At 36.5% G+C, this 24,493-nt stretch overlaps 1 protein-coding gene across 2 annotated transcripts in view; it reads left to right on the top strand.

Moving 5' to 3' along the window:
- znf512b (zinc finger protein 512B) overlaps positions 1–24,286 on the top strand; it is a 67,445-nt gene extending 43,159 nt beyond the window's left edge. For both annotated transcript variants that reach the window (XM_062053742.1, XM_062053741.1), the window contains 9 exons: positions 2,786–2,913; positions 4,293–4,385; positions 13,042–13,140; positions 15,265–15,513; positions 15,611–15,916; positions 16,035–16,136; positions 16,298–16,360; positions 20,004–20,102; positions 21,955–24,286. In XM_062053742.1, the coding sequence (XP_061909726.1) occupies positions 2,786–2,913; positions 4,293–4,385; positions 13,042–13,140; positions 15,265–15,513; positions 15,611–15,916; positions 16,035–16,136; positions 16,298–16,360; positions 20,004–20,102; positions 21,955–22,305 (1,490 nt within the window). In that variant the 3' untranslated portion in view covers positions 22,306–24,286. The remainder of the gene's footprint in view (positions 1–2,785; positions 2,914–4,292; positions 4,386–13,041; positions 13,141–15,264; positions 15,514–15,610; positions 15,917–16,034; positions 16,137–16,297; positions 16,361–20,003; positions 20,103–21,954) is intronic.
- Positions 24,287–24,493: the final 207 nt, after the last annotated feature.

Below are 24,493 nucleotides of genomic sequence, written 5' to 3'. Positions count from 1 at the left end.
ATGAAGGACGGAGGACTGCCAGTCAGCGTGGTTACACCGTGGTAGAGCTTGGCTGATCCGCTGTCCCGCTCCGCTTGGGAAACAGTGGGAGGACCGAGCCGGCAGGGGATAGGTGAGGAGCCAGAGAAAAGCATCAAGGAGAGACTGCAAGCCTTCAGAAGATAATCCTCGCCTTCTTCGGAGGACCTATTAGTCTTGACTGACTTCTTAAAGTGTTGATAAACTGAACAGATCCAAAATAGGTGACTTTATATTTACTCCAAGACATTTGCGTTCTAACATTTTCCCCCTGGGTGAGAATATATACAGACGTGGGATGTATCTGTGTAATGACTAGAGGTTTTTTTTCTCTTTCTACCAAGTGCCATGGTGGGGGCCTTCATTACATAGATGGGAGGATTTCCCCCACAGCTAGACGTATTACCGAGCTTAATCCAGGGTCATCTTTTAGAGACCCAAGCCTTGGAATTAAACTTTTTCTTTTTTTGTTTCTTTTTTTTTCTCTTTATTTTTATTATGTTTGTGTTCTTTTTTTGTTCTGGGGTTAGACCTGTTAAGTTTTATTTTGCTCATTCTGTTGGTACACTTACAAGTAAATACACATGGTTAGTCACGAAGCTAAATTTGGAAAAAGTATTGGAATTTGCCGATAAGGAGGGTAGATTTATTTTAGTAAAGGAAAAGATAGATGGGAACTCAATAACCCTATTGAGTGTCTATGCAGTGATATTAGTTTATTTAAAAAAATCACCAATATTATGGTAACGAAAACCGAAGGTCATTTGATCTATGGTGGGGTTTTAAATATATATCTAGAGCCAAAATTGTACTCATCTAGTATAAAAACTCATTACACTAAGTCCGTATAAAAGAAAGTAAATACACTTTTTGAGGAAGAAGGCTTAATTGACATATGGCGAGACCTTTTCCCTGACTGAAGGGATTATACTTATTTCTCTGCTCCCCACTCTCTTTATACAAGAACAGATTATTTTCTAACATTTGGGAAGGATAAAGACAAAATATATCCATCCATCCATCCATTTTCTACCGCTTGTTCCTTCCGGGGTCGCGGGGGGTGCTGAAGCCTATCTCAGCTGCATTCGGGCGGAATATACTTGTGAAATTGGGACAATAGATCTAAGTGACCATGCACCAATATACTTATCTGTTGATTTTAATCTGAGGCAGTTGCGGCATTTTGTTATTATGAAGGTGACAAATATAACAAAGACAAGTATATAGATAGATAGATAGATAGATAGATAGATAGATAGATGGATGGATGGATGGATGGATGGATGGATGGATGGATGGATGGATGGATGGATCCTTCAGTATATGTTTAATTGAACTGTTTACAAAAGCCTATAATTCAGAAACTATTGATAGAACTGTTTCATGCTTGTATAAGGGTCTGTTAAATCTGAAATCATAATCAACTTAATATATTAAAACAAAATCTTTTTTTATTGGTCATTTTTGTATTTTTTATTTATTTATTTATTTATTATTATAATTAATTTATTTATTTGTTTTGTATTTTGTTTGTTCTCTTTTTTTTGGGTGGAGGGTTGGCATCGTTGGGATGGTTAGAATGTCCGCCCTGAGATCGGTAGGTTGGAGTTCAAATCCCAGCCGAGTCATACCAAAGACTATAAAAATGGGACCCATAACCTCCCTGCTTGGCACTCAGCAACAAAGGGTTGGAGTTGGGGGTTAAATCACCAAAATGATTCCCGGGCGCGGCTCCGCTGCTGCCCACTGCTCCCCAAGGGGATGGGACAAATGCAGAGGACAAATTTCACCACATCTAGTGTGTGTGTGACAATCATTGGTACTTTAATCTTTAATCTTTAATATAAACAAAAAATTGTATTTTGACATTTAGGGCAGACAATAGATGTAAAATGTATGTGAATATGATGTAATGGATAGGAATGTCTGATGCTGGGCTCGAAGTCAATAAAAACTAAATTACAAAAAAATGTAATCGTTAACTTAGTGATCTATTCATTGAGATGCTTTGCAAGTAGTCTAAATTAAAACGGTTTATGATAAACCTTTATACAAGTGGTATCCTGGTCCAGTATCAGAAAATGTTTTAATTATTTATATATATATATATATATATATATATATATATATATATACACAAACGTATATCATCTGATTGTTGTATATAATAATGCCATTATGCCTTTACTTGCTGTATTGTATGCTCTTATTTTGGAGTGCTGTGCACAAGGAAGTGACGTGGCAGAGTGGCACCAAAGTGATGGAAATGCAGTCAAGCTTCCATAATGTTCATTGTTGCAGTCTGTTGTGATAAATAATTGTTCCCAAAGACTACACAAAAAAAATAAAAATTCAGAGAATGGTGTATGCCAGTAAAAATTCAGATGTATGAAAGTGTTCATATGTTACAGATAGGCATATCAATCAGTCTGAGCATTTAAAGTTGGCACTTTTTTATGTCAACTGATACCCAGCATCACTTAAATGTGTAGCTAAAGTATCCACAGCCTTTAGAAATGTGCGTACGACAGCTATGCAGTTGCCGTGACGCAGCGCACATTTCTACGTCAACGTCAGTTTTTATACATCTCAACTTTGCCATGAAAAAGGGCATACGGTAGGTTTTAGTGCATACACAACATTTGTACATGAGGCCCCAGGTCTGTGGGCTCGGACTCATGCTAAGGATGCCTCCGTAGGTATCATCTCAGGTAGTTATACTACATTGTTTTGCTGATGCCCAGAATAATGTCATCATGTTTTTTAGGTACTGTTTCTGATGTTCAGTGGCAGAAGGCCATCTCAGAGAGGGGCGAGGTGGTATGTCCCACCTGTTCCATCGTCACTAGGAAAACCATCCACGGTTTGAAGAAACACATGGAGATTTGTCAGAAGGTCAGATGTTCCCCATTGATTGTGACACTATCAGAAGACTGTACTTAGACTTTATCCTTATACAGTGTTCCCTCATCTACCGGGTTCCATTGCAGAATCACCAGCAATCGGTACAACACAGTGGATTAGCTACTTTAATCACTAATTCAAGCTTTTATAACGACTGGGTGAAAAAAAAAGTAATAACGGAATAAAAATACAAATATTTCAGATCTAGTATGGGTAGTCACCAGTAAAGAGAACAGAGTCTGACATGACTGGTAGTCAAAGCCACGATGGAGGAGGCAGCACTGTATAGTTTTGCTGTGTAAAATAAGATATTGTATCTGTTTATGGATTAATGAAGACATTGCTCTTGTTTTTTGTTAATGCTCTAATTTTGAGTGCACAAAGCATATGCGGTCAAAGATCACCGATGTTGAACCTGAGAGATGGCCTGCTGCCTCACATTTGTCCCAAATTTTTTGATGGGCTTAGGGTAAATTAGTGTGTCCGGATACTTTTGTCAGTATAGTGTACTATGAGGTTGAAAGAGTCTTTCCTACCATCACTTAAATGACTCCTTGGTGGCATAGCTTATACTGTCCCATTAAATAGACATTCTTCAGTTAAACAGTGTAAAGTCACTATATTACTCCTAGGTCATCCATCCATCCATCCATCTTCAACCGCTTATCCGGAATCGGGTCGCGGGGACAGCAGCTCCAGCAAAGACCCCCAGACTTCCCTCTCCAGAGCAACATTTGCGACTTCCTCCTGGGGAATCCCGAAGCGTTCCCAGGCCAGAGAGGAGATGTAATCCCCCCATCTGGTCCTTGGTCTGCCGCGGGGCCTCCTCCCAGTGGGACGTGCAACGAGGACCTCCCTAGGGAGACGCTCGTGAGGCATCCGCACGAGATGCCCGAACCACCTAAGCTGGCTCCTTTCCAAGCGAAGGAGCAGCGGCTCTACTCCGAGTCTCTCTCGGGTGACTGCACTTCTCACCCTATCTCTAAGGGAGATGCCAGCCACCCTTCTGAGGAAACTCATTTCGGCCGCTTGTATCCGCGATCTTATTCTTTCGGTCATTACCCACACTTCATGACCATAGGTGAGAGTAGGAATGTAGATAGCTCGGTAGACCGAGAGCTTTGCCTTCTGGCTCAGCTCCCGTTTCGTCCTAGGTCACACCATATAAAAACATGGCAAAGCAATACAGAGGCTAGGAAATACAAAGCAGTGTTAAATTTACCTTTCACATTTCTAATTTGAGCCTCTGTATAATGTTTTGAACAAATATGACCTTTAATAACCAAGTGTATAAGGTTACAGATTAAATACTACATTATTGATTGGACCATTATATGCCTATTTGTTCATTTCACCTTTAACCCCTGCAGCTTCAAGAGGCGCTGAAGTGCCAGCAGTGCCACAAACAGTTCAGATCCAAGGCAGGACTTAACTATCACACCATGGCAGAACACAACCCCAAGGTACTCACCAAAACACAATACAAATCATTTATTCCACTCAGCATCAGAGTCAGTATTTTAAGATTGCAAATACTGTATGTTCCTCCAATGGCACAGTGTATCCATGGAATATGAGAATTAGTTAGATGCCTCAACAAAGTGTTGGTGACATTACGAAGAGGTCAAACTGACAAACTATGTATAGAAATGTAGCACAGACTGCTACTAGTGTCAGCTTACACTTAGTGTAGTGTTGGGCATCCTGTGCATAGATGACATTTAATCTTAGATGTTACTTAATGATCAGACATTTGATTTGGTGATTGGCATTCCAGTTCATTCCAGCGCTCTCATTTGTATCTTTGGCTGTCCGAAATCTGACAGCGGAGAGAGCTTCTAAAATATATTAGTGGTGCATCTTTGCATTAGAGCTATGAAATTTGTTGAATAATTAAACACAGCCTCTTTCAAAAGGTATGAAAGTTTAATGAATGGATGTGCTGCAAGCCTTCAGTCTTGATGTGTGAGTGTTTTTTTCTTTCTAATAATATACAACAAGCCATACAGTACTATGTCATATAAGCAATGCATATTGTCCTATATCCTCTTGTGATTTTAAAAAGTTGTTATTGAGCAGTATCATCTTTGTCAGCCATCGCGACCTGACCTTAATGGTGCAATTCCACTCAAGCAAGTCCAAATTCAGCATAATGCTTGGGGTGAAGGGAAGGCCAGCAGAAGTAGATCAATGTATGAGAAATAGTCATACCAGCAAGAAGACAGTCAAAGCAGGATATCTGTAAAGTGTGTCTCATCCTAAAAAAAAACTGAATGAATTTCTGACTAAAAGCACACCAGAAATCGCAAATTTTGCTTACGTACAAAAATATTCAGACTTGTAAAATCTGGCGCACACACACCTTGACGCGATTTGAAGTAGAAGTGTGCATACGTAATCCTACCTCACATCACACCCTCTCCACATTTCACAGAGTCATGCACAGCCAGTTGTCTGGAAATCAATGTCAATAAAACAGAAGAAATATGGTTCAACCCCCCCTCACCTCAGCACCCCATCATCATAAACACACAAACAGTTAAAACAGTTGACACTTTTAAATACCTGGGCGTAACCTTGGACAATAAACTCACCTTTGATCAGTACACCACGGACATTCAAAAAAAAAAAATGTCAACAAAGACTGTCAGCCATTCGTAAACTTAAAGGACTACCGGTATACGTTGCACCTCACCTCCTGTTACTACTGTACCAAAGCATCGTTCATTGTGAGTTCAAACACCGGCCGAGTCATACCAAAGACTATAAAAATGGGACCCTTTACCTCCCTGCTTGGCACTCAGCATCAAGGGTTGGATTTGGGGGTTAAATCACCAAAAATGATTCCCGGGCGCGCAGGGGGTGAACAAGGGGATGGGTCAAATGCAGAGGACAAATTTCACCACACCTAGTGTGTGTGTGACAATCATTGGTACTTTAACGTTAACTTTAACTTTAACCCATCCTTCTGTACTGTTCCACATGTTTTTTCACTATGCTTTCTCTAACCAACCAGACCAAACTCACACGCATTACAAACATAGCAGCTAAAATCAACGGCCGACCCACACCCAACATTTCAGAACTAAACCACAGGTCCATCATTCGACTGGCAAACACAATAGTCCAGGATATGACTCACCCACTACACCAATACATCATCCCACTACCATCAGGGCGCAGGTACAGAACTATCAAATTCCGGAGGGCCCGCCTCGGGAAAAGCCTTATCCCTGCAGTTATAGCCGCCCTAAACAACAGGCCCGGCCGACCTGTCTGACAAGCCTGTAAATGTGTTGGTCATGTATGATGTACTTTTGTTATTTTTGTTCGTGATGTGTAATGTCTATTGTTTGAATGTACGGCAGTGAAAATTAATTTCCCCAACGGGGACCAATAAATCTAAATCAAATCAAATCAAATCCACACCTTGACTTTACCATAGGATAGAGGTGGGATCTAAGGGTATGCTTGGGGGCGGTCGGACTGGTCGTGGATTGGCTTGGGTGTCTGCTGTGCGCTGAGTTGCAGGTCATTTCCTCCCCTACCCTGGGCGGCTGCGTACTGTTTGCCTGTCGGTGGCGGTCTGCGGCTGTATGGGGCTGTGGCACCGGGCGTGGTCGGCGGCTCATTGGGGTGTTTGGTTGGCGGGGCGGGATTTGCAATGGCTCAATTGGCTGGGCTGTGGAGTTGGGGTCGGTAGGTTGGCGGCCTCGGTGGTGTGTGCGTTGTTGCGGTTTGTGGGGTCGGTCGCTCTTTTTTATTTTAGTTGAGTGTGTGTTTATTTCGAACATGCATGCATACAACATGATACATCACAATTTCCAGTTTCTCTATTCAACATGTTCGAAAAGGAGTAGGAAGAAACAGAGCTTATTTAATCATACCCCTTTTCCTTTTCATAGCTGTTGCTAAAACTTTTGTTCACTTCCTGTTCTCAATTTGTTCACAATATACTCCATAAGTAATAACATTAAAAATCAATAAATAATAAATAGTGAAGTAAGTTATATTTCATATGGTGAGATTATCTAGAAAATGAATGAATGGATGAAATAAATTCAGAATGTTTATCATTGTTCTTCTTCTTTGTACTTTGTAAACACTTTAAGTTTGAAGAGTTTCTTGAAGTGGATTATATTAATACATTGTTTTATTTCTTTGCTTAATCCATTCCGTAATGTAATTCCACATACAGATATACTGAAGGTCTTAAGTGTTGTACGTGCGTACAAATGTTTTAAATTACATTTTTCTCTAAAATTATATTTCTCCTCTTTTGTTGAGAAGAATTGTTGTATATTCTTGGGTAGCAGATTGTAGTTTGCTTTGTGCATAATTTTAGCTGTTTGCAAATTCACTATGTTGTGGAATTTCATTATTTTAGATTCAATGAATGAAGGGGTTTGAATGTTCTCTATATACAACATTATGTATTATTCTAACGGATCTTTTTTGTAACACGGTTAATGAATGAAATGTACTTTTGTAGTTATTTCCCCATATTTTTGCACAATAACTCAGATATGGTAACACTAGCGAGCAGGAGAGAATATGGAGTGATATTTGGTCTAGAACAGCTTTTTTCATTATTGACGTTTCTTGCCACTTTGTTGTATATTTTTTATATGAGATTTCCAGTTCATTTTATCATCAATCATTATACCTAGAAATTTGGTTTCATTTACTCTTTCTATTTCTATGCCGTCTATTTGTATTTGTGTTTGACTTTCTCTTCTACTGTTACCGAATAGAATTATTTTAGTTTTACTGAGGTTTAAGGATAGTCTGTTTTTGTCAAACCATCTTTTTAATTTGTTCATTTATTCTGTTATTATATGTATTAGCTTCTGTGTGTTCTCTCCTGAACAAAACGCTGTTGTATCATCCGCGAATAATACTAACTTTAAATATTTTATAACTTTACAAATGTCATTTATATAAATATAGAACAATTTTGGTCCTAGTATTTAACCCTGGGGTACACCACAGGATATATTTAACGTTGTAGATTTGTGTTCGCCTAGCTTCAAGTATTGTTTCCTGTTGGTTAAGTAACTTCAAATCCAGTTTAAGACCAACCCTCTGATGCCATACCGTTTTAATGTGTTTATTCAAATATTGTGAGGTATTGTGTCAAATGCTTTAGTTAGATCCATAAACACTGCTGCTGCACATTTTTTACTATCTATTGCATTGGTAATTTCTTCTGTAATTTCAATTAAAGCCATCGAAGTTGAAATATTAGCTCTGTATCCATATTGGTTCTCAGCGAGTATTCTATTTTTGTTTGTGAAACTCTCTAATCTGTTAGTGAACAGTTTTTCAATGATTTTAGAAAATTGTAGAATTAAAGAAACAGGTCTATAATTTGTAAATTAGTGTTTGTCTCCAGTCTTATAAATTGGTGCAACTTTAGCTATTTTCATTTTGTTTGGGAATTTGCCTGTTTGAAAATATAAGTTACTAATATACATTAATGGTCCCGAGATCTCTTCAATAACCTTATTTATCTTTATAAATGGTTGATTTATATAGGCGAGTAAGGTAAAGTTTTAACCTGACAAGTTTCGGCTACCTTGCTTCTGCAGCCTTCATCAGAGCCTACATAAATCAACCATTTATAAATACACATCAGTAGGCTAAATGGACCTCTTCAACAAAAAAATGTTTTTATCGTTTCAATATCAATTCCATTACAATCGATTGAAGTCTTAGATTTGCATTTTTTCACAATTTTAACTATTTCCTCCTGTGTCACATTATTGAGGAACATTGAGTTGGGATTTCTATCTTTGGTGTCATTTTAGTCCTCAGTTGAAACCTGGTCTGGAATCCTTTCCTCCAATTTTGTCCAATATTTACAAAGTCATTATTGAAACTTTCAACTACTTTCTTCATGGGGTGGTGGTTCCTGTGGCCCTGTGCTGGGCGGTCCTGCGGCGGCCTACTTAGGCGGGGTGGCCTGGCCGTGCTCTACGGGGGGGTTGGGCTCTGGCTCGTGGGGGCTCTGTTGCTGGTGGGGCGGTCCTCCCGTCCGGTTGCGGGGAGTCTCTGGGCCCCTCAGGGCGGGGCGGAGCGTCCCGACTCTCTGTCCGCATGGGGTGTGGTCTCTCGCTGGCTTGGGGGCTGGCTGTCCCCTGCTTCTCCCGTGTCTTGTCCTCTGCCGGGCGCGTCTGTCTATGGCATGCTGCTGGCCCTTACGGGCGGCACGGTGAGGCCGGCTCTGGGGTTCCTGTTGCTGGCTGGCCTCACAGTGTGGGGTCGGTGGTCCCTTGTTCCCTGAGGGCCGCACTTACTGTTTTGGGTTGGGCTCTCTGGGTGGCTGGAGCCGTACTCTGGCTTCTGCACATACTTGGAGAAAAATGTATTGTACATACAAATACACATAAATACTCACATGCACACAATTATTCATACATAAATACATACATACATATGCGCACACATAGGTACCTACGCTCCCACATAATGTACATACACTAATACAGTACATACCTACACACTCTAAGTACATACATCCACACACACACGCACATTCACTGTACAAACATACATATACACCTACTGTACGTATACAAGCACATATGCATACATACAGTCACGCATATAATCACGTTTCATCAAACATATATTAACGTTGTTCCCCTAGGGAAACTGGGTAACACACGGCACAGTGACAATGATAACAATCTACAATGTTATTACAGTTTGCTTCTCTTTCTTCCCCTCCATTTATCTGCTTTCTTTTGTATTTGAAGTTATCATTACATATATGTATTGTTGCATTTGAAACAATTGTATTGTTGATAATAAAGGTTCATTGTCATTTCTGTGTTATTAATATTTACTTCACTAACTGCTTATTTGCTATCACTTTTCATATCATATTTGTACATATCGTACTTGCTGATGCTGTTCTGTTGTTGTGGTTGTTATTGTTGTGTTTGTTGTTGTTGTTGTTGCTCTCTGTTTTATCCCCCGCTTGTGCCTGCAATTTCCCCCTCTGTCTTAATTTTCTTCCTTTTCTCTTTCTATCCCCTCCTGCTCCGATCTGGCTGCGCCAAACATTGATATACATCCATTTAATAAAGTCAAATACAAATAAGGCAACAAGAGAAATATCCCACACTTCTCTTTTATAAATTAAAACTGTACAGTCAATAGGGGCCTCTACATCAACAATATGATTTGCCTGAGTAGCTGGACAGGACAAAAAAAAGACTGTTTTTTTTTTTCTCTGTATCTGCCTTTCAAAGTGGATACAAGAGGGGGCGACAAAAGCGCTGCCTCCATAGCGGACACTCTGCTGGGCGGCAAAATCAAACGGCGCCAGGAGCCTAAACTTTGCGGTTCTTTTATCATCGTAGGTGTGCAGTCTTTAACTCTGACACCATTTCATGTTAATGAGGAAGCTGAGCTTGTATCATACACAACTTATTTTTTTCAGTCGTCTCCACTCTGACACACATAAGCTAACTTGGCTAACATTAGCAACAATTGTGACGCAGACACCTCACGTGACCCACGGTGGCCTAGGATGGACAACCAAGGCAACTCTCACAACAGACCACAACTATTGTTTTCTGACATTCCCACAGTAAATGAAAAATAGTTACTTCAGCTGCCTGACACTTTATACTTAACTTGCTATCTAATGTACCAATTTTAAACAACTAAGAGGGTATAAAATACAATCTATTCAATATGTTAAATTGACTCAGCCTATTTTTAATGCATCTAAAGGCCTTTTTGGCATGTTTCCAAATATCATTCCATGACATGTCTTTTTCTAAAATGTTTAAATCAATCATCCATTTTCAAACACATGCATCAGTTGCATACCTAGTATAATGTCCATTTAATATTCCATAAAACCTTTTAATTGCTTTTTTAAATTGTATCCTGATTTAAAAAACTTATCCTCCAGTTTGTGGCTAGTAAGACATATTTTCAGAGGTTATGTATTTTTGCAGCATGTTTTAAAATCATACAATTAAAAAAAAATACTTCTGGGTATATTATATTGATCAACTAATTCAGAATTGGATGTTTATTTACAGGGCTTAAGTGCAGTTATCCCTTTATAATCTAGAATAAAGGTACATTGTGATGATTGACAGGCATAACTTTTAATTGCCTATTGTCTACGGGTGGTGCACGAAGTCAGAACACCAGATGCTGCTCCAGAAAAATATATAAATAAAAATAAATTCTCAGATGAAACAGTGTTCCGAGCCAATTCTAATTCACTAGATAACAGTCAATGTAAACGTTTCAACTATTCAACATGATTATTGTCAAACGCTGACAATTGTATGTATGCACAAAACTGTAAGCTTTTGACTATATATAATCATATGCAGTTGTACATGGGCATTACATTTTTTTAGTGTCATTAAAAATGGAATTAAAAAGCAATACATTATATTTGTTGATGCCTGTGATGGATTAAAATAAGTGTGGTTTAATTTAAAGGTGGGTGCAAAGACATGGTTGTCAAATCATGGATGAAGTTACGTAACCGATGAATTTCTACCTTTCAGGCACATTTATCACAAACATCTAACATTATGTTGACATTAACAACATGGAAATATTTGGAATATTTACAGTAATTATTATTATTATAAACTATTTTTGTGTATTTGTAAATTACAACAAACTAAACGAATAAGTGTAACTGACAATTTCCACCATAATAGAAGCTGCGGTATGACAAATACATTTTAGTATTGATGACATACTTAACATGCGACAAAGGGATGGCAATTATTTTTTGAATAATCCACCAAAGTATAGCAACGCCGCTCTGGGGACATGCATATAAGATATGTGTCCTATTTTATAATCTTAAACCCATACCATTTTTTTATTGATGAATTGATGTTAATTATCATTAATGGTTATCAAATTAGTAAACACATTTTCATGATGATCCAATAACATCAAATATTCAATCGCTGCTGGGTTTTTTTATTCTTGTCAGTATGCCAATACACTTGTGTGTAATGGCGTTTCCTTTTTGCTGCCACAGCCATCAATCTATTTACACTTGCTATGCATATGTCGAAGAGCATATACATTATAGGCTATTACATTTGCTTGACAAACTATTATCTGCTAGTGTAATGTAAAATAGCAACGCAATCCAAAATTGTTTTTAGGTCGATCACACGTCGTGATGCTTAATGCAATGATTGATTAAGCATTTGAAAATACAGAACAAAGAATAAGTAATCAAATGTAATACACGGGTAGTTTTCTTTATTGATAAAGCTTTATTGTCTTTAATTGCATGCAGGATCAAAATCTCTTATTTTACATGACTCCACTTCACCACTGAAAGGCGCTGTTTACTTGAGCAGCTGCCTACACGGCACTACATTTCCAAAGTGTTATAAGCACTACATGCCGCCCTCTTCCGGGTTTGAGCACGTAAAGGCCCCTAAATCCTTCCATCCAGTATTCATTCATGCATCTACTGTATTATTTAAAATTACCATTCATACTAAGTTTTATTGCCAGTGAATTTTACGCACAATGTTCTTGATTTCAGTTTGATACATTTTGAAATGGTATCTGCATTGTGTTGTTGCAGTCACATGCCAAAGCCTCAGTGCAATGTGCGACAACCCAGCATGCTAACAGAAGGACAGGAATTGCCTCCTGAGTTTGACCTCGATACGACTGTTGCTGTTGTCTGTCATACTTTCTACTATTATGTAGTTCCTATTCTTTCATGCTCTCTCTCATTGAAGCATTACATCAAATTATGTGCTATCATGTATTGGTTCTGTTACCTGAAATATGAAAGCAAGAGTTGTCCATCTAAACACATGAGCTAAGACATGAGAGGCTGGTCCACTGGGATTCCCCCAGTAAATCTTCTCTCCAGTCATTTGCATGTCTTTCTACACTCTGGCAGCTCTGCCATCTGTTATTCCAGTCTTGGCTAAGCCAGGTTTTACAGGTGTGTTTGAGAAACAGTCTCACCATAGAATGTAATTTTAAGTGTGAATATATTAAATGCAAAAGGCAATATTAGGACTTTTAAGACACTGATGTGATGTTTGTTTTTTCATCACTGATGTGATGTTTGTTTTTTCATCACCTCAGCCCTCATGGAGTGAAGGACAGATGGACGACGAGAATGAGGAGAGAGAACGACTACGGCGAATACTCAAACAGATGGGAAGAATTAAATGTTCCAGTGAGGTATGCAATTTACTTTCTGTTTCTTCTATTATTTCCTATCCCTGCCTTGCTATGTCTCATTTCCAACTTTCATGCCGAATGTTCTTCTTTGTCATTACGCAAGTTTGGATTTAGCTTCTATGTTTTGGTCATTTAATAAAGTTTACACAATCTTTCCTTATCATTTGTAGGACTTTTTTCTGGGCTGCAGCTATCCATTATTTTAGTAATCGAGTAATCAATCGAATAATTGAGTAATCGGATGAAACACACTTTCCAGACTTGTGTATTTCAGGGAAAATAGTTAAAATAATAAAAATGTTGTGAGGTTTGAGCGTCATGTTAGATGGTAAGGGTTTATCGTTATTCCAATATGCAGACAGCCTGCATGTAAAAAGGTGTTTAATGCTTAAACCAAAAATAAACAAAAGGTAAGTGTCACTAGAAAAAAGGCACTGAAGCATAGGGAAGACTATGCAGAACAAAAACTAAACTAAACTAAACAAGCAAAGTGGAAAAAACAAGGACTTACAGCGTCCACATAGGGTAGACATAAGTATGTGCCATGACAATCAACAATGTCCCGACAAATAAGATAAACTAAACTAAACTAAAACCTCAAACACAGGACAACCCCAAAAAACTCAAAATAAGACATGATCTGGTGTGACAGATCATGACAGATTTTTCTGATAATCTCTGTAGTTATTTTTTTAATAAATGCACACCTGTGAGGTTCTATTTAAAGGGGACCTACTATACGAAACCATTTTTTCTTACCTGTTGTTACCTGCTTTTGTGTTTTTGAGGATCCCCATAAGTCCCGAAAATTTGAAGTCAAACCATGCGTAGATATTTATAAAATATCGTGTTTTCCTTTATACTTCCCCCAAACGAGCCATTTGGAATTTGCTCTGCCTTGTGATATTTCCTGCCCTGTGACATCAGTGGATATCTTCATTTATGATAGAAATGTACCAGAAGCTCTTTGTGTGAATCCACCATTGTAGTCCGACGCTGTAGTCAATAAGCTCCTTTTTTCTCTCTGTCATCTTGTTGTGGGGCAGACTGTCTCAAACAGGCACATGCATCCTCTGCTATTGCCATTTGTAATACAAAGTACCGTATAGTTAAAACTTATATCTGTCAGAAAACTCAATATGGAATCAAAAACTACAACATCGCTGGCAGGGAGAAAGTGCAATAGAAGTGGAGGCGGGTAAATAAGACCACCCACAAAACGGCGCATCCTAAAGAGACGGTCAGGAAGCTGCTTGAAGATGGTCTGTAAAACCTAATATATACAAATTTTTGACCAAAGAACCACCATTACATGTTGTGTGGACCACAAACAAGTGTTTTAAATGTAATCAAAATTATTATATGACCCCTTTGAAGCGTGAACCCCAGATGCAGAGGCGGCGGGGGAGAGCTTTTAAATTTAATTTTTAGTGTCCAACAAAAGCAAAACATATCAAAAGTAGAATTACTACAGCGTTGTAGTGCTAATGTGAAGTACCTGCTCCAATTTACAGTGCAAACATTTCATCATGTTTTGTGTATTTCATTTTGAAATAATCCCAAAACGTTTGACAGAGTCTGTTGTTCGCTTCGGATCTATAGTTATTTTTTCCCTTCCTTTATTGTTTTTCTTTAAGCCGTCTTTCTCCATCGCCACTCCACTGGGCCCGCTGCATACACATAGGCCATGGCACCCACAGCACTACCTGCAGCACCACTCTAATGTGCGCTCTATTGCAAGTATTCATGCGCAAAAGATGTCCTCATATTTTAAGTTCCGTACACCCCATGCGGTCTGGATTTAATATTTTTGTATTAAACAAACTCATTAAATGAAACATCAAAGCAAAATAATGAAAATCGATGCTTATTTCTAATCAAATTAATCAATTAATCGTTGCAGTCCTACATGTTTTCCAAAGTCGTATCATTCCCTTGTTATTATAGATAGAAAATGTAATACAAAAGGCAAACTCTGCAGAGAGAAAATGTAGTGCAGTTTTTATACTGACAAATTTGCAGCCTCCTCTGGTTTACGGTCATATTAAGTACAAATTAGGAATTAGAAGTAATAAAAAATACTGGTCAATATTTCACATAACAAGTTCACATATTAATGTGCAGGGCTGTTCAGCTTACTTCTCCAGTCTAATGGGCTACCAGTACCACCAGAAGCGTTGTGGACGTGAGAGCTCTGATCGTGAGAAACCCATGTTTCTGTGCCAGCAATGTGGAAAAACATATCGCTCAAAGGCTGGCAGGGACTACCATATACGCACTGAACACTCCCCAACCATCAATGCTACTATGACAGCCACCAGCAACAACAAAGACAGTAGCACCGACACCAACAACAGCACTGGTAAAGAAAGGGTAAGTTAGCAAATCTGACAGGCTTTTTTGTTTTTCAAGAATTAAAGAAAAATCTAACTATATAGATGAAGGTTTCAGTGCCCCACTGTTCTTCTAGGTAGCCTCTGATAGGTTGCCAGGAGGGAAGAGGGACCAAAACCAGCCTGAGTGGTACCAAAAAGTACCATTGGCTCAGGAGAAGGACAAGGCTAAAGACATGGGCATTCAAGATGGAGCCAAGGAAAAGGCAGTGCAAAATAAAAGCATGGAAGAGGATTTTGAAAGGACCCCGAGTGGCAGAGTGAGGCGCCGGTCAGCTCAGGTAGCAGTCTTTCACCTGCAGGAGATTGCAGAGGATGAGCTTGCCAAAGACTGGGGCACCAAGCGTCGCATCAAAGATGACCTGGTGCCTGACAGCAAGAGGGTAACTCCTCCCACACAACCACACAAACACAAGTGCTAAATGTTAGCAATTGTAGTCACCATCTTTTGATTGATAGAGTGTACATATACAAGTGATAAAACTGCTCTTTTGTTTATAGTTGAATTATACCCGCCCTGGCCTTCCTAACTTCAGTCGGGATTTATTAGAGACCTGGAAGAACCAAGTCAAGGAAAACGGCTTTATCTGCTGCACCAATGAAGTAAGTTTGACAGCAATAGATCACGATATACACATAATTACTCTAGTATTACCTCAAACAAATATCGTAGATGTGTTAGTTAATTTGTAAAGTAATGTTGTTGGTGGACTGGTAAATGTCTGCTTGTTGACAGGCATTTTATTTGTGTTTTTTTTGCTCAGAACTGTGATGCTGTCTATTCCAGTGTGTCTGGACTAAAAGCCCACCTTGCCAACTGTAGCCAGGTATAAACACTCAGCTGCAGGAAAGTCTCCTTGAACACAATCGTAAAGTCCCGCTCAGTTGTATTCCTTATAAATATATATATATATGTATATACAGTATATATATATATATATATATATATATATATATATATATATATATATATATATATATATATATATATATATATATATATATATATATAGATATGTGTGTGTGTGTGTGTGTGTGTGTGTTGTGTGTGTGTATGTGTATATATATATATATATATATATATGTGTATATATATACATATATATATATACCGTATTTTTCGGACTATAAGTCGCTCCGGAGTATACGTCGCAACGGCCGAAAATGCACAATAAAGAAGGAAAAAATTATATATACGTCGCACTGGAGTATAAATCGCATTTTTGGGGGAAATTTATTTGATAAAATCCAACACCAAGAATAGACATTTGAAAGGCAATTTAAAATAAATAAAGAATAGTGAACAACAGGCTGAATAAGTATACGTTATATGACGCACAAATAACCAACTGAGAACGTGCCTGGTATGTTAACGTAACACATCATGGCAAGAGTCAGTCAAATAACTATAACATATAGAAAATGCTATACATTTACCAAACAATCTGTCACTCCCGATCGCTAAATCCGCTGAAATCTTCCTCCCCGGTGTCGCCTCGGGTATGTCCTTTCTTTCTGCTGCTCGATCGCCGTTCTCTGCTGCATATTTCACTACGTCCAGCTTGTAATCTGCAGTATATGATTTCCTTTTCGGTGCCATTTTAGTTCAGCCCTTCTCAGTTTTTATAAGTTACCGCCAATGTTGATGTGATCCATTTTAATAGCTACGGCAGTAGCATATAGCAGTTAGCATCCCATGACCCACAATGCACTTCTGCCATGACCCTCCCCCGCCAAATTCTTATTGGTTGACGTGTGAGTGACGATTGCTGACGTGTGTGTGACGATTGCTGCCATTTGCTTCGTCTCTTACGCGAATGAGATAAATAATATTATTTGATATTTTACGGTTATGTGTTAATAATTTCACACATAAGTCGCTCCGGAGTATATGTCGCACTCACGGCCAAACTCTGAAAAAAACTGCGATTTATAATCCGAAAAATACATTTTATATATATATATATATATATATATATATATATATATATATATATATATATATATATATATATATATATATATATATATATATATATATATATATATATATATATATATATATATATGTGTGTGTGTGTGTGTGTGTGTATACATATGTGTGTGTGTGTGTGTGTGTGTGTGTATGTATATATATATACTGTATATATATATGTGTATGTATGTAAATATATATATGTTAATGTATGTATATATATATATATGTGTGTATATATATGTATGTACATATATGTATATATATATATGTATGTATGTATATACTGTATATGTGTGTATATATATATGCGTATGTATGTATATATATGTATATACGTATATATATATATATATGTGTATATATATGTATGTATGTATATATATATGTACATATATATATATATATATATACACATACATATATATACACATATATATATACATATATATAGCATATATATACACATACACATACATATATATATATAGATATATATATATATATATATATATATATATATATATATATATATATATATATATATATATATATATATATATATATATATATATATATATATATATATATATATATATATAAATATATATATATCTATACATATATATGTGTGTGTGTGTGTGTGCGTGTATATTAAGGCTGCAACAACTAATCGATTAAAATCGATTATAAAAATAGTTGGCGATTAATTTAGTCATCGATTCGTTGGATCTATGCGCATGCGCAGAGGCTACCTTTTTTTTCTTATTTTTATTTTTATTTTTTTAAATAAACCTTTATTTATAAACTGCAACATATACAAACAGCTGAGAAACAATAATCAAAATAAGTATGGTTTTTTCAATAAAACACTGGAAAGGATAGAAATGTAGTTTGTCTCTTTTATCCGATTATTAATCGATTAATCGAAGTAATAATCAACAGATTAATCGATTCTCAAATTAGTTGTTAGTTGCAGGCCTAGTGTATGTGTATATGTATATATATATATATATATATATATATATATATATATATATATATATATATATATATATATATATATATATATATATAGTTTATATATATATATATATATATATATATATATATATATATATATATATATATATATATATATATATATATATATATATATATATATATATATATATATATATATATATATAAACTATAAAAGAAAATATACTGGCATGATCTGAAACAATGAGGCACGATGTATAGTTAAAGCAAGAAAATACAAGACATAGCTTAACTACCATACTGATGACCTATTTTGAAAATAGTAATGGTGATAGAAAATGTGGCTCTTGCACTCTTAAAAATATACACAAACCATATTAAGTGTAACCTATTTATCGATAATTATACAGTCATACCTTGTTTATTGTGGTCAATTGGTTTGACAAAGAATTTCCACAAAGTAGGATTATATTAATAAATCAAATATTTTCATAGTAAGAGCATAAAAATGGTTTGCTACATATTCTAAATATGTTTTTAACTTAATTACGTCTCTCTAAACTTAAAATAACACCCACATACAGTAGTCACGTTTACACTCGCGTGATACACTTGTGTGCATTCTACTGTAGATTACAGGACACATTGGTAGCCCAAAGGATCCTCCAAGTGTCATTGTTATGGGCGTTGGCCTGCAACTACAACACAGCCTATATGTAGAAATACTTTGTCACATCCTGGGTAATTCCTTTAAGTTACAACTGGGCTTTGACTGCTAAAATCATGGACGTGTGTTCTGTCTAATGTGGGTTAACTTGACAGTTGTAGCTACGATCCTTATTCGTGTTGTTGGCATTGTGTGTCTCGCGCTGTCATTCTACATCGCTCACAAGGCTCAACGATGCCATGTGGAGCCTATTATGTTAAAAATGAAGTGAATCACATTGTGTCCTCATTGGTTGCGTTAAAGGCTCAGTAATATGGAGATGTTATTGATGAGGCAGGAGTTGAGGAGAAGTCCATCAAAAAGTTGTTCTGTGATAGTTGGTCAACTTGATTTTCTCGGTCGAAGATAGACAAGCGGCAAGATTAGCCAATGTGTTGTTAGCTGTGTTCACCCTCATCCCAGAAACGGAAGTCCCTTTTGATATTGATTGCCACAACGTATTAATAGAAAATAAAACAAATAAGACACTCTAATACATACAATACATAAATAGGACATAATTTATCACTTAATATGTAAAACATGTTTTATTTTTTTTAATTTGCGAAGCTGCAATATTGAAGTGCAATGCGGCGAGGGACAACTGTACAGTATAATATACTGTACCTTTAATGATAGTTAAAGTCAACACTGATGCAGCAGTTAGAACGTCATTTAACATTTGCAACAAGCATTGACAAAATCATGTGTCAATATGAGCTTTGACTGATGTGACAACTAACATATTTGGTTAAGTATCCTTAAAAATCAATATGGTTCATTCGTATTTGCCTCTTTGTCATAGGGTGATGGAGGACTGGCCAAGTACACATGTCTAATCTGTCAGAAGGAGTTTAACTCAGAGAGTGGTGTGAAGTACCACATCAGCAAAACACACTCACAGGTGGGTGGGTCACAGACGGATTATTACCATTATTATTATTACTATCATGAACACAATATCCATTTGTGTTTTGTTATAGTACCTCACACAATAATATTATAGTTATAAAAGACACTTGACATTTATTGACTCACTGAGATTGTTTTGTTATCTGTATAGAACCAATATGGATAAAGAGCTAATATTTCAACATCGATGGCTTAAATCAAAATAATAGAGGAAATTTACCAATACAATAGATGGTAAACAGTGTGCAGAGGCAGTAATTATGGATTTTACTAAAGTATTTGACACAATAAATCACAATATTTTATTTTAAAAAATTATAATGATATGGCATCAGAGGGTTGGTCTAAACTGGATAAGCTGCTTTACCAACAGGAAGCAATACGTGAGGCTAGGCGAACACACATCTACAGTACTAAATATATTCTGTGGCGTACCATAGGGATACATACTGGGACCAAAATTGTTCAATCTTTATATAAATGACATTCCAAAAGACTTTACGTTATTATTATTCGTGGACGATACAACAGCATTTTGTTCAGGAGAGAACACACAGAAGCTAATACAAATAACATAATAAATTAATAAATTAAAGAGATGGATTAACAAAAACAGACTATCCTTAAACCTCAGTAAAACTAAAGTAATTCTATTCGGGAACAAAAGAAGAGAAAGTCAAACACAAATGCAAATAGACGGAATAGACATTTAAAGAGTAAATGAAATCAAACTTCTAGGTATAATGATTTATGATACAATGAACTGGAAATCTCATATAAAAATATACAACATGAGGTGGCAAAAAAATACATCAATAAGGAATAAAGCTAAATATGTATTGGACCAAAAATCACTTTCTATTCCTTACTGCTCACTAGTGTTACCATATCTGAGTTATTGTGCAGAAATATAGGGAAATAACTACAAAAGTATGCTTCAGTCACTAACGATGTTACAAAAAAGATCAATTAGTATAATACATAATGGTGGATATAGAGAACATACAAACCCTTTATTTATCTAATCGAAAATATTGAAATTCCACGATATAGTGAATTTGCAAAGAGCTAAATTTATGCACAAAAACAATTCTTAACAAAAGAGGAGAAATACAACCTTAGAGAAAAGTGTAAACTAAAACATTGTATGCACGTACTAAACTTAACACCTTTAGTATATCATTATGTGGAATTAAATTATGGAATGGATTAAGTAAATAAATCAATCTGTGCACTAATATGATCCAATTTAAGAAACTGTTCAACTCAAAGTGTTTGCAAAGTACAAAGAAGAAGAACAATGATAAACATGCTGAACTTAATTATAATCTTATTCATCTAACTATATGAAATACAACTTACCGGTACTTCACTATTTATTATTTATTAAAATTTTTTAATGTTTTTATTTATGGAATATATTGTGAATAAATTGAGAACAGGAAGTGAACAAAAGTGTTAGCAATTGCTGTGTAATGGGGAAAGGGTGTGATTAAATAATGTCTGCTTCTTCCTACTCCTTTTCAAACATGTTGAATAGAGAAACTGGAAATTGTGATGTATCATGTTGTAATTGTACTCATTTTCGAAATAAACTCAAAACCATAACCATAGATATTTTTTCCCTTGCAGTTTTTAAATTGTTATTACATGAAATGCTTTAGTTCACATCTTTCTATGATGTTCCCATCTTTAAATAGTCACTACTTATTTTGACCTCAGGAGCATTATAACATCTGCTTACATACAAACATGTGGTTTACAATTGTAATTAAAGTATTAATGTCATTAGGACGCACTTGTTCCTCTTCTAATCAACACTAACAATGTTATTATTGCTTTAGAATTGGTTCCGTGCAACAGAGAGCGAAGGGATTTCAAGCAGCAAAAGTAAACCTCTGGAGGACAATGGCATTAAAGCCAATGTCAGGAATGGTGCCACCACTGGTAAGAAGCGAGGCCGCAAGCCCAAAGAGCGCCCCCCTCTGGTTGTTGCCCTTAAATCACAACCTGAATCTGAAACAGCTACTACAAATGAAGACTCAGTCCCCGACATGACCCCATTCTCTGACTCCACAAAGTCCCCCACACAAAGCCTAGACTTTTCGGATATTATTAACCCCGACTTGAACCGACAGCCCAATGACTCTACAGCACGAAGAAGCAAACTAAACAGGCTGCCATTGTCCGATTAACTCTGCTTTTGATGAAGGAACCACAGACGACGCCTGCTCTAAAAGGTTGTTGAACTTCACAAGAACCTGACGCTGAGAAAACTGCTTTGTCAGCTTTTAGGACACTAAATGTAGAAAGTACTATGTCTGCATTTTAAGAAGTACGCATACAACAGTTGTGTTTTCCATTTAATCTTAGGCACACATTTCAGTTCCCACACTCACCAAAATCAATTACTTCCACATCGATAAACTTTTCTCAAGAAAAAAAGTGTTTCCCGTAAGGGGAGGGTAATTCTCTTAAAACAGATTCCCTGTTAGCATGATCACGTAGATATGCTCGTGTATACTGTACTCTGTACATAAACATTATCTCTATACAATTATATACTCTAAGCAAAGATGCTGTGTATTATTTTAACATCTTAAAATCCCTCATGGATCATACATATGTAGTCACAATGTTTTGTTGGATGCTGTTGGATGTTTTCAGTTGTTTCCCTTTTTGGTTTGATCATTTTTACTTACCTTAAATCACAACTAAGCTAAATTGATGGTCAGTTTGAATCATATTTTTAAAATATTCCAACAGTTTAAATGCATTTTTAATGACATTTACGTTGTATTTGTATCACTTGAAATGTGTGTTGTTTTTAAATCCACAATGAAGTGGAAAGAACATGATTTACAAAAAATGTTCACTAACATTAGGAGGTCAAATTGTTTTCCTCTGTCCATTGTCAACATAGAATATCATGTAATTGATTTCACCAAAAAAGCTTGAAATATTATGACTGAAGTTCAACTAGCAAAGCTAGTTTGACAGAAATATTAATACCTGTGGAGCTGGTTGCACTGTTGCGGCACAATCAAATGAGGTAAAACCTTTTTTTTTTTTTTTTTAAAGAAAAAAAAAAAACAGGCTCTATTTTGGCTATTGCTTTATCTTGAATCAAAGTGATTAGAAGAGAATGAAAATATCTTTTATAGAGTTTTAAGAGAGTGCTCTTTTATGAAATAGAAACATTACAAATGACGATTCGCCTATAATAATATACTGTATAGGAACTCACACCTCAACGTTCAAAGATATCGCATTGCACTTTATCCCTTGTGATTTTGCACTCCTAAATACTTTAATCTCACCTAGTGGCTATCAGACACGGGAACAAATAAACTTTTAGATTCTATTTATGGATAACAGATATCATAACTCAGCATGAGTGTATTAGTTTTAACTCACCACACAAAGCCATAACTGCCAGCTCCCGTAGTGATCTTTTTTGCAGAAGTATAAATCCAATATTGTCAAGTTACTTTACATCTAAAAGTGTGCAATCGGTGAGAGTAGTAGAGTAGATACTTGATCCACTGTTGGGCAAATGAAAAGAACGGAAAACTTGCCTTCCCAACAATGATAGACAAAGTTAATCATGTAAAATCCAAATAGCGCTTCAGCTGCTCTATCTTAAGGACCTGTTACAACTAAGCAAGTCCACCAAATCATCTCATCCAGACACAACGTTAAATGTCATCACTTCCATTAAGCCGTGATGTCAACATTTTGATGAGCAGCAAAATCAAAAATGTTTGCGTCCAAAGTGACACACTTGACCTTTTTTATAATATAAAGCTAAGATGTAAGATCTTGGTGTCTGCATTTTTTTAATCAACTGATATATTCAGGTGGAGATGATTATGCATGTGTCTGTCTCTGTTAACAAGATGGACCACCTCCTTCTATCCAGGTCGAGCTGGTGAAGATTTATTCGACAAGCACTGATTTAATTTCCAGTTGAGTAGTCTACAACGTGAGAGTGTGTATGTGTATGTGTGTGTGTGTGTGTGTGTGTGTGTGTGTGTGTGTGTGTGTGTGTGTGTGTGTGTGTGTGTGTGTGTGTGTGTGTGTGTGTGTGTGTGTGTGTGTGTGTGTGTGTGTGTGTGTGTGTGTGTGTGTGTGTGTGTGTGTGTGTGTGTGTGTGTGTGTGTGTGTATTTAACAATTAGCACCAATGTAATGATTGGAAATCAGAGTGTGTAACACTTTTGTGAAGTGTTATGAAGTGGCACCGAATCAACTGCTTAACGTCCCTTTTACCTTGGCAAGCTTTGGTGTTGCAATACGATAGTTTAGCACTGCTTTTACCTGGGTATTTTGTATTTTATCACAGCCTTTACTGGATTTTCTGTCTTCCTGTGTTATGGAAAAC

Source organism: Entelurus aequoreus, linkage group LG07, assembly GCF_033978785.1.
Source record: "Entelurus aequoreus isolate RoL-2023_Sb linkage group LG07, RoL_Eaeq_v1.1, whole genome shotgun sequence".
Lineage (NCBI taxonomy): Eukaryota > Metazoa > Chordata > Actinopteri > Syngnathiformes > Syngnathidae > Entelurus > Entelurus aequoreus.
Note: the sequence above shows the minus strand (reverse complement) of the source record. Positions and strands in the feature narration are given on the sequence as shown.